This window comes from Triticum aestivum, chromosome 7A (assembly GCF_018294505.1).
Source record: "Triticum aestivum cultivar Chinese Spring chromosome 7A, IWGSC CS RefSeq v2.1, whole genome shotgun sequence".
In the NCBI taxonomy this organism is placed as follows: domain Eukaryota; kingdom Viridiplantae; phylum Streptophyta; class Magnoliopsida; order Poales; family Poaceae; genus Triticum; species Triticum aestivum.
The window spans coordinates 440,340,769-440,356,452 of NC_057812.1; the positions used below are offsets into that span (position 1 = coordinate 440,340,769).

General features: G+C 51.1%; 2 protein-coding genes across 2 annotated transcripts; both read right to left on the bottom strand.

Annotated features, from left to right (window-relative positions):
• Positions 1-1,754: 1,754 nt before the first annotated feature.
• On the bottom strand, positions 1,755-10,197 carry LOC123147437 (uncharacterized). Its single transcript, XM_044566684.1, has 2 exons — positions 9,355-10,197; positions 1,755-2,280 (listed from the first exon to the last, which is right to left on the bottom strand). The coding sequence occupies exons 1-2, from the start codon at positions 10,195-10,197 to the stop codon at positions 2,122-2,124; spliced, it is 1,002 nt and encodes a 333-aa protein (XP_044422619.1). The 3' UTR covers positions 1,755-2,121.
• A 182-nt stretch (positions 10,198-10,379) lies between these two features.
• On the bottom strand, positions 10,380-13,439 carry LOC123147436 (uncharacterized). Its single transcript, XM_044566683.1, has 3 exons — positions 12,463-13,439; positions 10,785-11,318; positions 10,380-10,697 (listed from the first exon to the last, which is right to left on the bottom strand). Exons 1-3 carry the CDS (start codon positions 13,324-13,326, stop codon positions 10,590-10,592), a joined length of 1,506 nt encoding a protein of 501 aa, XP_044422618.1. The 5' UTR covers positions 13,327-13,439; the 3' UTR covers positions 10,380-10,589.
• Between the last annotated feature and the right edge of the window lie 2,245 nt (positions 13,440-15,684).

The window sequence follows — 15,684 nt, forward strand, 5'->3', positions numbered from 1 at the left end:
TTTAGTAATAAATAATTTATCTAGCCTCTGCCTTGGTTGTGTTTTTTTGTGTTTAATTAGTGTTTGTGCCAAATAGAACCGTTGGGAAGATTTGGGGAAAGTCTTGTTATACTTGCTGTAAAAAATAGAAACTTTAGCGCTCACGATACTGCCAATTTTATTTAAAAAGTGTTATTTAGTTAATTCTTTTTGCAGATGATTAATAGATAAATTCCTCACGTCCAGCAATTTATTTTAAATTTTTTGGGGTTCCAGATCTTGCACTAGCTACAGATTACTACCAACTATTCTGTTTTTGACAGATCTATTTTTCGTGTGTTGTTTGCTTATTTTGATGAATCTATAGCTAGTAAAATAGTTTATAAACCATAGAGAAGTTGGAATACAGTAGGTATAACACCAATATAAATAAAGAATGAGTTCATTACAGTACCTTAAAGTGGTCTTTTGTTTTCTTTCGCTAACAGAGCTCACGAGACTTTCTATTTTAAGTTTTGTGTTGTGGAGTTTTCAAGTTTTGGGTAAAGATTTGATGAATTATGAAACAAGGAGTGGCAAGAGCCTAAGCTTGGGAATGACCATGGCACCCCCAAGATAATTTAAGGACACCTAAAAGCCAAAGCTTGGGGATGCCCTTCCAGGGCATCCCCTCTTTCGTTTATTTCTATCGGTAACTTTACTTGAAGCTATATTTTTATTCGCCACATGATATGTGTTTTGCTTGGAGCGTCTTGTATTATTTGAGTCTTTATTTGTTAGTTTACCACAATCATCCTTTCTGTACACACCTTTTGAGAGAGCCATACATGATTTGGAATTTGTTAGAATACTCTATGTGCTTCGCTTATATCTTTTGAGTTATATAGTTTTGCTCTAATACTTCACTTATATCTTTTAGAGCACGGTGGTGGATTTGTTTTATAGAAACTATTGATCTCTCATGCTTCACTTAGATTATTTTGAGAGTCTTAAATAGCATGGTAATTTGATTAAAATCCTAATATGCTTGGTATACAAGATTAATAATAAAAGTTTCTTATGAGTGTGTTGAATACTATGAGAAGTTCGATGCTTGATAATTGTTTTGAGATATGAAGATGGTGATATTAAAGTTGTGCTAGTTGAGTAGTTGTGAATTTAAAAAATACTTGTGTTAAAGTTTGTGATTCCCGTAGCATGCACGTATGGTGAACCGTTATGTGATAAAATCGGAGCATGATTTATTTTTTGATTGTCTTCCTTATAAGTGGCGGTCGGATGAACAACAGGTAATAACATCTCCTGAATTAGTTCAGTTAGCGGACAGCCAAAATCTGCCGATACCGCATCGTTTATGAGCATCTGGTGGTGCACGCGAAAGGGAGTGGTCGGCCCTTATTTGGCATGCTCAATGTCGTCAGTTTCTTCGTCTCTGTAGTTGTCACCTGTTGTTCTCTAGTGTTTACTTTTTGTTCATCGGCGTCGCTCGCTGGAGTATAAAGCGAAGCCTGTAACCCGAATGAGAGCTATCTACTCCCTTTGTCCCATAATATAAGATGTTATTACATCCAATTTGTACAAGAACCCTAGCTGGCGCCGCCAATTGGCTGGGCCTAGCTCATCCTCTTCTATGTTTTCTTCCTAATTTTCTGAAATTCTCACCTATTTTCTGAAATACATAGATTGTTGGGGAAATTTCGCAGTACAGGTCGTGACTTGTGACACTAGATGAGATGGAAAAGAATGGCTCTGTATACCATGTAAATTGTGTGAAGCGTCTCACCCTCCAAAGAGGGCCGCAGCCTGCATGGGCTTATATTGATAGGATGGGGCTTATCCCATAGCTGCATATAGTGGGGTTTCAGTTGTAACTGGGAAGAAGATTTACAGGAGGAGATAGAGGAGAATTACAACAGAGAATAAACCTTTAACTACTCCCTTTTTTTGGAAAAGGGGGACTCCCCGGCCTCTGCATCAGGAGTGATGCATACAGCCATCTTATTAATGAAGCAACAAAAAGTGCGTACAAAGTACCATAGTCTCTAACTGAAAACAATAAAAAGCAGCCCACACCGCAGAAGGCTAGAAACACTAACTAGCCAATAAAGGAGCCACAACCGGCTGGCTATATAGATAGGGAAACTAATTGCCTATCCTATTACATGACCGCCATCCAAACCGGTTGAAGATATCCCGAGCAACCATCTCCCACCGGGTAGACCCAGTAACCAAATGCTCCCTGGCCTTCATCGGAGTGAGTAATGACCATGAACGGATCAACGCCGTAGCTCGGAAGATAACCTGCAAAAAATGAATTCGTGATGATCTGTTAAAAATCAAATCATTTCTGCACAGCCAGATGGTCCATATTAAAGCGCAGACTCCAACCCGAATATGTCTTGCTATTGTAGAGTCAAACCCATATAGCCAATTCCCAAATAAAGCATTAACAGTATTCGGTGGAGTTATATTAAAAGCAATGTGGACCGTCTGCCAAAGAACCTTGGCCAGCGGGCAATCAAAAAAGAGATGTTTAATTGTCTCATCTCGATCACAGAAACTACACCTAGTAGGTCCTGTCCAATTACGCTTTATTAAGTTGTCCTTTGTTAGAATAACTTGTTTATGAACAAACCACATAAACACTTTTATTTTCAAAGGTACTTTGACATCCCAGACACTCTTGGAAGTTGGAATGGAGCTTGTATTAATAACATCAGTATACATTGACCTGACTGTAAATACCCCAGACGTAGTCAACTTCCAGCGTAATTTATCCGGTTGGTCAGAAAGTTGAACCTCCATTAGTCTCCTAACTAACTGGAGCCAAACCTCCCAACGATTGCCCGCTAATGACCGTCTAAACTGAATATTAAGGGGGATAGATTGAAATACCGTTGCCACGAGCACCTCACGTCGTTGAGCAATACGATATAAAGACGGATACTGAATGGCCAGGGGTGAGTCGCCCAGCCAAGCGTCCTCCCAGAAACGTGTAGTGGCCCCATTGCCAATGACAACTTTTGTCCTATTGAACATTAATTGCTTGACTTTCATGAGCCCTTTCCAGAAAGGCGAATCCATCGGCCTAACTGTTACCTGGGACAAAGTCCTAGTCTGGAGATACTTGTTGCGAATGATTTGCGCCCACATAGCTTCCGAACCGCTAGCGAGCTTCCACAATCACTTACTAAGAAGGCATCTGTTCTTAACCTCAAGATTCTCAATGCCAAGCCCGCCTTGGTCTTTGGGTCGACAGATGATATCCCACTTAGCAAGCCGGTATTTTCTTTTAAGCTCATCACCCTGCCAAAAGAAGCGTGATCGATAGAAGTCCAGTCTTTTCCTCACTCCCACTGGAACCTCAAAGAACGATAAGAGGAACATAGGCATACTCGTGAGTACCGAGTTTATCAAAACTAACCGACCTCCATATGACATGAGCTTACCCTTCCAGCAGCTCAGTTTCTTTTCAAATCGATCCTCGATACACTTCCACTCTCTGTTTGTTAGCCTACGATGATGAATCGGAATGCCAAGGTAGGAAAAGGGCAGACTTCCCAACTCGCACCCAAACAGTTGCCTATAAGAGTCCTGTTCGTCTTTAGCCCTACCAAAGCAGAACAATTCGCTCTTATGAAAATTAATCTTTAACCCCGATAATTGTTCAAAGAGGCATAACAACAACTTCATATTTCTCGCCTTGGCCAAATCGTGCTCCATGAAGATGATTGTATCATCAGCGTATTGAAGAATGGATACACCTCCATCCACCAGATGAGGTACTAAACCACCCACTTGACCATGGTCTTTAGCCCTTCCGATCAATATTGCTAACATATCCACCACGATGTTAAACAAAACGGGGGACATTGGGTCGCCTTGCCTGAGGCCCTTATGAGTCTGGAAGTAATGACCGATATCGTCATTGACTTTAATACCCACACTCCCTTTTTGCGTAAAAGATTCAACCTGATGGCGCCAAGCCTCATCAAAACCTTTCATACGCAATGCCTGTTGAAGGAACGGCCACTTGACCTTATCATACGCCTTCTCAAAATCCACCTTAAAAATTACCCCATCTAATTTTTTAGAGTGAATTTCATGGAGCGTTTCATGAAGGACAACTACTCCTTCGAGGATGTTTCTGTCCGGCATGAAAGCAGTTTGGGATTGCTGTACCACAGAAAGCGCAATCTGTGAGAGCCTGTTTGTCCCGACCTTGGTGAAGATTTTGAAACTAACATTGAGAAGGCAAATTGGCCTGAATTGCTCAATTCGCACAGCCTCCGTTTTCTTAGGAAGCAATGTGATAGTTCCAAAATTCAACTGAAATAATTGAAGCTGTCCAGAGAAAAGATCGTGAAACATAGGTAACAGATCCCCCTTAATAATCTGCCAACACCTTTTATAAAACTCCGCCGGAAACCCATCCGGACCGGGAGCCTTGTTGTTTTCCATTTGTGCAATCGCATCAAACACTTCCTTCTCCGTAAATGGGGCTAGCAAGATATCATTTTCGACAGCCGACAGTTGAGGAACATCCTCAGTCCGAGACTCATCCAAAGTTACACAATTAACCTCTGGTGGTCCAAATAACTGCCTATAATACTCGGTGATGTAAGTTTTTAGATTATCCTGCCCAACAATAGTACCCTCATCCTGCTCAAGTTGGAAGATTCGTTTCTTACGGTGCTTGCCATTAGCAATGAGGTGAAAGAATTGAGTATTAGCGTCCCCTTGAACCACTTTGTGGACCTTGGCTCGCAACGCCCACTTCAACTCTTCCTCACGGAGAAGTTCTTTCAGCCTCTTTTCAGCCTCATGTTTAACCTGGATCTCAGCAGGCAGCAGAATCATAGATTCGGCTTTAGTGTCGAGGGCCTGTATAAGAGAAAGGAGTCTATCCTTCTCAATCTTATACACCCCACTTAGGTGCTTAGCCCACCCCCGTAAAAAGCTTCTTAGATGTCTTATTTTATTCTGCCAACGCTCGACCGCCGTCATACCCCCGACCCCCTTAGCCCATTCCCTGGCAACGAGGTCTAAGAACCCTTCACGTTCGAACCAGGCCATCTCGAAAGAGAAGGTGTTTTTGTTTCCCACATAGTTGGACTCCCCGGAGTCGACAAACAGTGGGGTGTGATCTGAAATTCCCCGCGTTAAAGCTTGTACCGTCACCAGAGGGAACTTCTGTTCCCACTCCACGCTGGCGAGAACTCGGTCAAGCTTTTCATAAGTCGGGTTTGGCAACGCATTAGCCCAAGTAAACTTTCTACCAGAAAGTTCAATCTCCCTCAGGTCCAAACTCTCAATAATAGTATTGAACATAAAGGACCATCTCCCGTCAAAGTTATCATTATTCTTCTCCTCTTTCCTCCGAATGATATTGAAATCACCCCCGACCAACATTGGAAGCTGTTCGGACCCACAAATTCGAACAAGATCCGCCAGAAACTCCGGTTTAAATTCGGGCTGTGCAGCTCCATACACCGCCACCAAAGCCCAGTCGAACCCATCAACTTTTGACCTAACCCGAAACTTAACCGCAAAGTCTCCCATTACCACACTCCTGACCTCAAGGGAATCGCATCTCACTCCCAACAAGATGCCTCCCGATTGTCCACGTGGCGGTAGGCAATGCCAGTCGAAATCAACACCACCCGCAAGAGAGGAAAGAAACTGCGGAGAAAAATTGTCTCTTCCAGTTTCGGAGAGAGCAATGAAATCTAATCTGTGCTCCAAAGATGCCTCAGCAAGAAACCTTCTTTTAGCCAAGTCCTTGAGACCTCTGCTATTCCAAAAGATTCCTTTCATAATTCATCATGGAATTTTTTTGCCGTACAAATCCTAGCACTTCTACGTACCGCGGATGCTGGATACACCTTCCGCTTCCACTTACGTTTAGATTTGTCATTGTCCACCATCCGGTCCTCATAACCGGGCAGTGGTGGTTGAAGGACCTCAACCTCTACGTTGGTCTCCTCCTCGTCTGGCTCATTACAGGATGGTGCAAGGTCCGCACACAAGGTGTCTAGCACTCTCACTCCCAACGCATCAATCTCAGCGTCAGTCATAGGACGCACAGCCGCTAGGTTACGAATGGTTTCTAATGCGCGATCCGCCTCCAGATCCAAAAGATCATTAACCGAGTTGGAAATTTCAGCATCATTATTCCCTAGCGAAATCCCTACTTGATTTGCATTATGAATAATCTCATCCGTAGAAAAATGCATAATGGAATTGGATAAATTGACCGACATACCGGAAGTGGCCTCGATACCACGAAGCTTGGCCGCCCTCGTAGCGCACCTCTGCTGCATGTCGTCAACCTCCGGATGATCCAGGAGACGGGAACTCATCCGCCGCCCCTCGGAGACCGGATCAGGGATTCCGCCAAACGCAACAACCTCCTCCCGAGAGGCACCAGTCGCGAGAGGAAGTGCCGGACGGCTCCCACCTCCGGCGGTCAGGGGGCCAGGGGTAGAAGGTGCCGGGACCACCTGTCCAAGCACTCCTTCCGCCCCGACCCTCAGTGCTGTTGGAGTCGTCATCCCGCCAGCCGAGGATGAGGGATGGCCTGGGATCACCTTCCCCGGACCCCCTCCAATCACGGCAGTCGAAACCGCCTCCGTCGAAGCCGAAGGGGAAGAGTGTGGGGCCTCCTGCCCCAGACATCCTCCCTCAGAGCCGGCCAGCGCCAGCGCAGCAGGCGTTGCCGGGGCCACCTGCCCCAGACAAACACCCACCCGCCCAGCAGAAGAAGCAGCAGCCAGCCGCCCTACCGACGAGGACTCGTCCCTCTCAGGAACCCTGATCGCAGCCATCAAGTGATGAGGGATCGAGGTCTCCTGCCTGCGACCCCCCTCCAAGCTCGAAGTCATTACCTGCATCTCAGACGTGCCAACAGTATCCAAGGTAGGCGAGATCGCTATCTCCGGACCTTCCTCCACTCCAGAAACCTCCACTCTCGGACCCTCAAGGTCCAACGCAGGTAAGGAATGCTCGAAAACCTCAGAAGACTCCACCCGCTCACTCCATAGTCTCGGGGGTGCCAAAGCTGGCTCAAAGGTACCAAACCTCAGAGTGGTCGTCGGCACCGAAGAAGGAGGCGCCGTATCCCCGCCGGTGGTCTTGACCCGAGACTCCGGTCTCTCGGCCTCTGGACCAGGATCATCTACCGGAAGCTCCTTGCGCCCCCTGTCATCATCCCCCTCGTGCATATCAACGTCCACTGAAGCAGGTGTGTCGGCAAACAGACTGTCATCCTCAAACTCAATCTGAAGGTTATACACCTGACCGCGATAATCCCACTTCACCACGTCCGGAACATACTCAATGTCCAGGATACTGACTAGGATGCGAGCCACTCCCTGAGCTCTGGTGAAAGCCATATCCACTCGCTCGGGCTTTCCCACCAAAACAGCCATACTAGCAACAACCCTGGCATCCTGCAAGGGCCTGTGTGGTACCCCCGAAAAACCGCAACCAGGCCTGGGTAAGTGGCGTACCCTGAGGCTCACTCAATTTCCACTCGTGGAACTCCAGAATGCCCTCAGTACCTGGCACCTTACACATCCCGAAACTCAATAACCTCTGTAGATCCTCCACCGATGGAAACTCCACCCTGAACGAGTTTGGCTCAAGACTGACTAACTCCCATAGGAAGTCCCCCGGTGCCAGCTCCCGGAGCCGCTGCACAATTTGGGCCTCAGAGACTTCACCTTTAGTCACTTTAACTATCCCAGACGTCACACTGCGCACCTCATCCGAGACCTCCTGCTCCATCGGAGACTCGAAAAACGTGAGCTCTGAACAGAACACACCATACATCATCAGATTTGGTAGCTGCTCCCTCAAAAGCGGACAAGCCCCTGACTCATGGTCCGGCTTACCACACGTATCGCATAAGACTGCCACACACTCAGCAATGAAGTGGCCTTTGTTGCCACAGCGATAGCATAACATTCTTTCTTTTTTTCGCGCATACTTTGCCGCCCTGTCCAGCTCAGCCTTTTCAGATCCCTCCACTGACATCACCTCAACCTCGCCATTATTAGTAGGAACCGCCTCCGCCAGAGCTGTAACAACCTCCATAGCCTGACAAGTCAACGCAGTATCATCGGTATTTACACCAATCGGTGTCTGATCGACGACAACATGCTGCTGCCTTGGGCGATAGCGACCACCTCGGCCGCCCCGTCCACCACGGTTACCACGAAAGCCACCACGGTTCCTATGAGCTGGTCCGGCCGGCCCTTCGACGAAACCTCCCGTAGGCCCCAGGAAAGGTCTCTCGGTCGAGCCGTCACATTGCCAAGCATACCCCCGCCCACCACCTGTGGACGAGGATCCCCGGTGCTGTCCGTCACCATACGCATTGAGACCATCATCACCCCATTGACCACGAGGCACCGACGAGTCACCCCCCCTCACCGGAGCCATCTGCAGCTGCGCCTGCTCCAAAGCCGGTGCCGTCGGATTGTGCGACTGCCGAGCCACGAACTGCGGCGGTCGGGCCCCGGCCTGCATCGCCTGAGGACGCGGCTGTCCAGCCGACGCTGGAGCAGGTGGCCGATGACGGTACCATGACCCGCAGTCGCCGTGGGGAGAGGCGCCGGTGGCCTAAGTCCGCCCCGACCGGCGACAGGAGGCGGGGGTCTACCCGCCGGCAAAGTTCCGCGGCCGACCGCGCCTGGCCTGGGCAGGCCGCCGTGCAGCGTTTGTCGGGCGCCATTTGGCCCCTGGGCCACCTGGTTTGAGGCCGGAGGAGCGGGCCGCGCGCAGACCCGAACGGCCCCGACCCGCGGCCATAGAGGCCGCCTCTCCGCCCCGGCCGCCTCCCGCAGGCTGAGGCAAGCCTCCGCGCCCCACGCTGCCCGGGACGCCGGCCTGAGCGCCGGCCTTGGCCGGAGGAGGGCCTCCGCCCGCCATGCAACGAAGCGCGGGAACCCGACGAGCGCGCCCCGCCCCACGATCAGAGAAGCAAGATCGCAGCCTGGGCAGCAGAACCCTAGGCCGCCTCGAACGAGATACCTCTGTCGTCCCGTCGATCGTGCATGGGGGTGTAGCGATCCGCCCTCTAAAACTATCCAAGTTAACCTGGGCCTCATACCCGGTTACCTCAGGCCCACCCAAAACAGAGCCCGGCTCACTCAGAACCGGCCCGTCAGGAAGGCCCTCGAGCGCACAGCCCAGGAGAGCGTTCAAACGCGTCGCCCGCTGTTGCGAGATCGAGATCGACCGACTCGCCGGCGATCTCGCCATGGCCGCCGCCGGCACACCGCCAGAACGGACAAGCCTCTTCTTCCGTTTAACTTGAATCCAAGAATCCGGATGAATCATATCGAAAAGAGTAAGGTTCGGTAGACTAACCTTTGGAAGGGGACCCTTCCATGGTCGGACCGCCGTCGCCGCCGTTCGACGGTGAACCACTCGCCGGACCATCTCCTTCTTCTCTCCCGCATGAAGCCCCACCCTTGCCGGATCTTCAACTGGCAGCACTCTATCCACCGTCGAGGCCACCTCGTCCTCATCATAGCCCGCATGGAAGAATTCGCAGACTAGGTCGGATGGGGTCGGCGTTGGTGGAGAAGCGTCCGGATCGTCACCGTCACCGTCCGCATCATCCTCGTCGGCTCCGGCCAGCACCCAAAACCGGCCGCCGACCCGAGCCACCGACCCCCGAGTGCATGGTCCCGGCGCTCGCCGGTCGGGCGGTTGCGTCGCCCGGTCGCCCCGGTCGCTCGGAAGGTGGGGTACCTGTGCAATGGCCGCGGGCGCCTCCCGCATCGCCTCGTGCGTCGTCGTCAAATCGATCATTTCGATCTCCTCTCTGTGAACCTCCTGCAAAACAGACAACACATGGACATCGAAGTCAACTAAAATAAAACGCATCCCTACCTCGATCTGAACGTCCGCCGCCAGGTAGTCGCCGGCAAGGATGTTGTTATCCATATCATGAAGTGACGTCCAGCGCGATGACGGAGAGTGCTGTAGCCGTCCCTCGATCCATCCGCGGATCGGATCCGAGAAACAAAGCACCCACTGATCCGCCATGACCCGGATCTCATCATCCCCGGTGATATCCTCTGAGATCACCGGCGGAGGTGATGGGGTCTGCCGCGCGACTGGCGGCCAAAGTGCGTCGGACGGCTGCGCGCCCGGCGGTAGCGCGTCAGGCGGCCTTGCGGCGCCGCCCAGGACGTCGCCTCCCATCCTCTCAGTCGAACGTGGACACAGTCCCCAACGGGACCCGACAAAACCCCTGGGTTATCCACCTTTAACTACTCCCTAACAACTACTATATCATATGTGTTCAGTTGGAGATCTTCTAGATGTCCTTGACGTGCAGCCTTCATACTTCAACAGATGCTAGATAAATCGCAAGCTAGAACACATGTCAATTACAGTATATAAAATGATTCACTATATTACTTTGGGTAATGACGCATCACAGTATGTTGCGTTAACTCTACATAGACCTACAGACCCAAAATGAAGTGGGACAGTGTGGTCCGTATATATATAACAAAAGCAAATTAGGTGTGTTCAAGAACATGCTGTAAATTATCTACTCCAGATGAGTATCCAATATTATTCAAGAATCACTACGAATGCATTGCGATTAATTCACCGTCTTTGCATTTCCTGATATCAATATCCATGGTGGTTTCAGATGAAGAAGGTACGATGTCACAGCAGTGTCGTCTTAAAGCCTGAAAAGTAACACCATGTTATAATTTATTTTAAGCTAAAAATGCAGTTTAAGCCACCATCCGCAATAACACTAATCCTAGTCATACCTTCCCAGGAACCAGATGCAGTACCTCTGATCTCACTTTTATTTGTTGCATATTCCTCAACTGAATCAAGTTTGGCAAGCATTTCTGGGGCAGCTGCCTGCTGTAATTGCTTTCCGTCTTGCCTTCGCCGGAAGAAATACTTTTTAGGAAGAAAAGAGCAGCTCGTTTGCACTCGTCCCTTGGATAATGCTTGGTGCTAAACATAAAAACATCCGTAACATTGCGACCTCTTCTCCATGGCACAAAGGTTTTTTGCACAGCAAGGATGTCAGGAAGCAGTACATTGCCTTTGAAAACCTGAACAGAATAGCCCCATGCTACTGAAGCAGTAAGTGATCTTGAATGGTCATAGCACACTGTTTGTTGAAGGATCCTTGCTGGGTCAGCATTAGCTGCTCGGAACAAATGCTCAACCGCCTTTGCACGATCCATTCCAGGGTAAAGAGGATAGACATGATCAAGGTGGTGAAGTGACACTAAAGGAGCAAGAGGATGTGCTCTTAGAAATCCAGATATATCCCCATGAAGGTCGATCTGGTGATAATAAAATGCAACAGACCACATAAGTTCAGAATCATGCCTTTTGTGTGTGCACAATTTCAAGTAAAACCACAGGCTAGTTTCATGTTCAAAGATTGAATAAAGAGTTTTTTTTTTTTTTTTGAAAAACGGCAGCCATGCTCTAGGTTTCATTGGGTGCAAAATACAGATAAAGGAGGCCTCTATTGGGCATAAAGGAAGCCCCTACATAACATTGGTTCTGCGAATTGTTAAATAAAGCAAGTCAATGGAGCAGAAAGAGATGGATACTTCAACCATGTCCAGGTCACTGTTCTGCTGCTGCTCACACTAACGTTTATTTCGGCAAAATTGCTTTTCCAATGCATCAAGATTGCAATGCCCGAAGCTTTAGGTTATCTGACAGAGACATATTCCAGTATGCCACAATGGTCGCCTAGTACTCCAAATGTGGACCAGAACGCCCCTCTCAAGTGCCATCACGTCAAAATCTGTAGAGGTACCAGCAAGGATCACTAAATCCAGTGACACAGATTTTGAACGGATTCAGCACTAGGAGAGTGCAGCAGTTAGCCAGTAACCATCACCCTGGTGGTGTAGTTCTGGTTGTACATTTTCTTTAGAAGCATTCTACAGGATTGGTGTCGTGTGGTTCGGCGTATCTTGAGGGCATGGTAGAGGATAAGCTTTTGAGCTATGCTCCGAAATAATGTATAACAGAATTCACTCAGACAAAAACTGTAGTACTTGAGAGTTTAATTCAAACCTTTGAGTCTCTCACCAATAGTTTCCCTCTATTATTCGAAGTTTGACACTAGAGACAAGTTTCCCTCTCAACAACAATCCTAGGATGAATCAAGAAAGACTGAACAGCAACATGACAATCCTAGGCAGACTTCAATTATCTAGAACAATCATTGTCGTGATTGTGATTATGAGGCATAAATAAAACATAATCAAGGACCAAGAGTACCAAAGAGTGCTTAGAAGTCCAATTCTTTATCAATTTCCCCATAACTATGAACTAGCATCCAATAGAAACACACAGTTGATTTCGCAGGAATCTCTGTCGAAACATTCCACAAGGAAATAGCAGTAGCACATGCAGAGGCAAAGAGAAATTCGGAGTAGAAGAGGAAAAAGAGAGGCGGCGGTGCACCTGGTGGAATCCTGGCTCGTGGGTGAGCTCGACGCCGAGCTCGGCGAGGCAGGCGTAGATCCTGGAGTCGCTGCCGTAGAGGTGGGGGTACCTGATGATGCAGGAGTCGAGCACGCGGGCCAGGCGCGCTGCGAGGGGCCAGCTGATGGCGATGCCGCCGCCGCCATAGGCCATGTTGAAGCCGTGCCAGACGTTCTGCGCGGCGGACTCGGAAGGCGCGCCGAGGTACCATGGCTCGTGCCAGTCGTACTTGGAGAGGGTGTGGAGGAGGTTGGGGAGGACGAAGGCGGTGTCGTCGTCGGCGAGCACGAGCCACCTCGGCGGCGGCGACTGGTGCTGCTGCTGCTGGCGGAGCTCGAGGAGGAGCTCCTTGGCGATACGCGCGACGCGGACCGCGGAGGGGAGGCCCTTCCGGTAGGAGTAGGGGAAGCGGGAGGCGTCGCGGGAGACGCGGAGGTGGAGGTTCGCCGGGACGGAGGCGGCGCGGGGCGGCGCGTCGAGGAAGAGGAAGGCGCGCGCGGGCAGGCGGAGCCAGAGGCGGAGGAGCGGGAGGCGCAGCGGCAGCGTGCGGCGGGAGGAGGCCACCCCGAACACCACGTGCGAGAGCGTCGTCGGCGAGGGCGACGACGAGGAGGAGGGGTCGGCCTTGGGCTTAGGCTGGGCGGCGGCGGCGGCGGCGGTGGTGGCGGTGGTGGCGGTGGTGCGGAGGGGCGTGGGGAGGATGAGGGGGCCCGGAGGGGCCGGGTGGTGGCGCGGCGGGAGGTGCAGCGTGAGGAGGAGGATGAGCGACAAGAGCGGAAGGGCGAGCAGGGGCGTCCGAAGGGGCGCGAGCAGGAGCCCGTGCGAGTGCGACGGCGTTGCCATGGACGCCGGCCCGGCCGCGAGGTGGGAAAGTGGAGGCCGAGGTGCAGCAACTGGAAAGAAGAAAGGACGTGCCCAACGAGTGGAATCCAGTTCGAATCAGTTTTCTAGAGGCCAGAGCCCAGAGGCACGGATCACTCACAAATTTCCTTTTTCTTCTCCTTCACTGTTTTGACAGCCAGAGGGCGTGTAGATAAAGGACAGGACATTTCATGCTAATGCATGATTTTTTTGATACTATATTTAGCACGCCATAATTTTTTAGACTGGCGAATCACGTAATAGGTGCGCCAAGAAAAATAAAAAACCAATAAATAACTTCCTCTAACTAGGAAGAAGCTCGTGCATTACAACGGGACATACATGCGAGATGGGACTTGCCTGCTCTTCAATATGCTCTGTGCTCCCCGACCGCTTAATCCAACAAGCCACAATAGTTTTCCTTCCTGGTCGGTCAACTCTCTCTCTCTCTCTCTCTCTCTCTCTCTCTCTCTCTCTCTCTCTCTCTCTCTCTCTCTCTCTCTCCGTTGCTGACTTCTCCTCCCGCTACCGAACCCCCAGCCAGTGGCGGAGCTACAAACAAAAAACTGGGCGGGCCAAGCTAACCAAGAGCATAACTTTTTTTTAAAATTTTAACCTGTCGGGTCGCCTGTGGCCGGCTCGCCGTCGCAGCTAGTGCAGCCACATCAGACGGAGAGTAAATTGCTCAAAACCACCACATTTGTGGCTAGGATACTCCAAAACCACCATCTTTACCAAAAATCACAAAAAACCACCACTTCTGCGCCTAGTGAATAACAAATCGCACTGATCCGAAATTGAGCGCGTCTAATAGTAAAACTGACGGGTGGGACCTGTCTATCCAGCCTGATGTGGCGAAGACAAGTCATAGTTAATGTTTGACCTGTTGATGTGGACCAGGGTCCCACCTGTCAGCCACACATCTTGTCTCCTCTCTCCTTTCCTTCTCTTCCCTCCTCTCCTTCCTTTTCACAGGAGCTGCGGCCATGGATGAACGACAACGGCGAGCCCCCCCCCCACCCCGGTGCGCCCTTGCCCGCTCCGGCGAGGCCGAACTCCGGCGTGTCCGCGCCCCTGCCCACTCCAGCGAGGTCGAACCCCTCCGGCGAGATCGAGGCGCCCCGTGCCCGCTCCGGCCCCGTGTGCCCGTACCCCTGCCCACTCCGGCGATACCAAGGCCCCGCGCCTGCCCGCTCCGGTGAGACCGAGGCCCCGCGTGCCCGCTCTGGCGAGGCGGAGCCCGCGCGTGCCCGCGTCCTAGCCTACTCTGGCGAAGCCGAGGCCCTGCGTGCCCGCTCCGGCGAGGCGGAGCCCGCGTCCCAGCCTACTCCGGCGAGGACGAGGCCCTGCGTGCCCGCGTCGCTGCTGTAGGCTGCTGGGGAGGAGGCAGGGGACCACGGCGCCTTGCGGGGTGGATCCGGTGGCCGGTGCCTAGATCCGGCGGCTAGTGACGAGGGAAGCTCGTAGGGCGTCGCCGCTGTGTCAAGTGAGGTGGTCGGAGGGGAGGGAGGAAGGGGCTTCCCGGCGAAGGGGCTTCTCAGCGGAAGGGGCTTCCCGGCGACGGCGGGGCTTCTCGAGGGGCTCTGCCTGCAGGTGACAATGGTGGAGTGAGCAGCTTTGCAGAGAGGGAGAGATAGAAGGAATAAGAAAAATAAAAAAAGGTTAAAGGATATGTGAGGCTGACAGGTGGGGTCACCTTCCACCTCATCATAATATCCACACAGGCGTGCCAAGTCAGCCTAACATGTGGGGCCAACCCGTCAGTTTTGCTGTTAGACGCGGCTCAGTTTTGAATTAGTGCGATTTGTTACCCACTTGCCGCGGAGCCGATGGTTTTTTGTGATTTTTGGCAATAGTGGTGGTTTTGCAGTATCCGTGCCACAAATGTGATGGCTTTAAGCAATTTACTCTCAGACGGAGGGTGCCGGGATGGGTCGCCACTAGGCAAAGTTGACTCTAGCTCAGCTCCTATTAGCTGTAGTTGCCCCAGCTACTGTACCTCCCCGTCGGCCGGCGCCGTTCCCTAGTGGAGTACACGAGTCGTAGTACTACTTCTCTACTAGACGAGGCGTAGACAGAGCAAGGGGACAGATGTGTTAGTGGTGCTACTCTATTGGTGGCAACTGGACTCTGGCGTTTGGGCTATGGAGCATGGCCTACCACCATGTGTGTTGGGCAATGGTCATACGTATATATATGTATTTTGGTGAATTGTTGGGCGGGCCACGGCACGGTTTTGCCCGTGAGTAGCTCCGTCGGTGCCCCCAGCCTCAAGGTGGCAGGCCCTACTGCCGCCGCACCATGTGGATTGAATTGATGGGGGGTCGACGTAGTCACGCA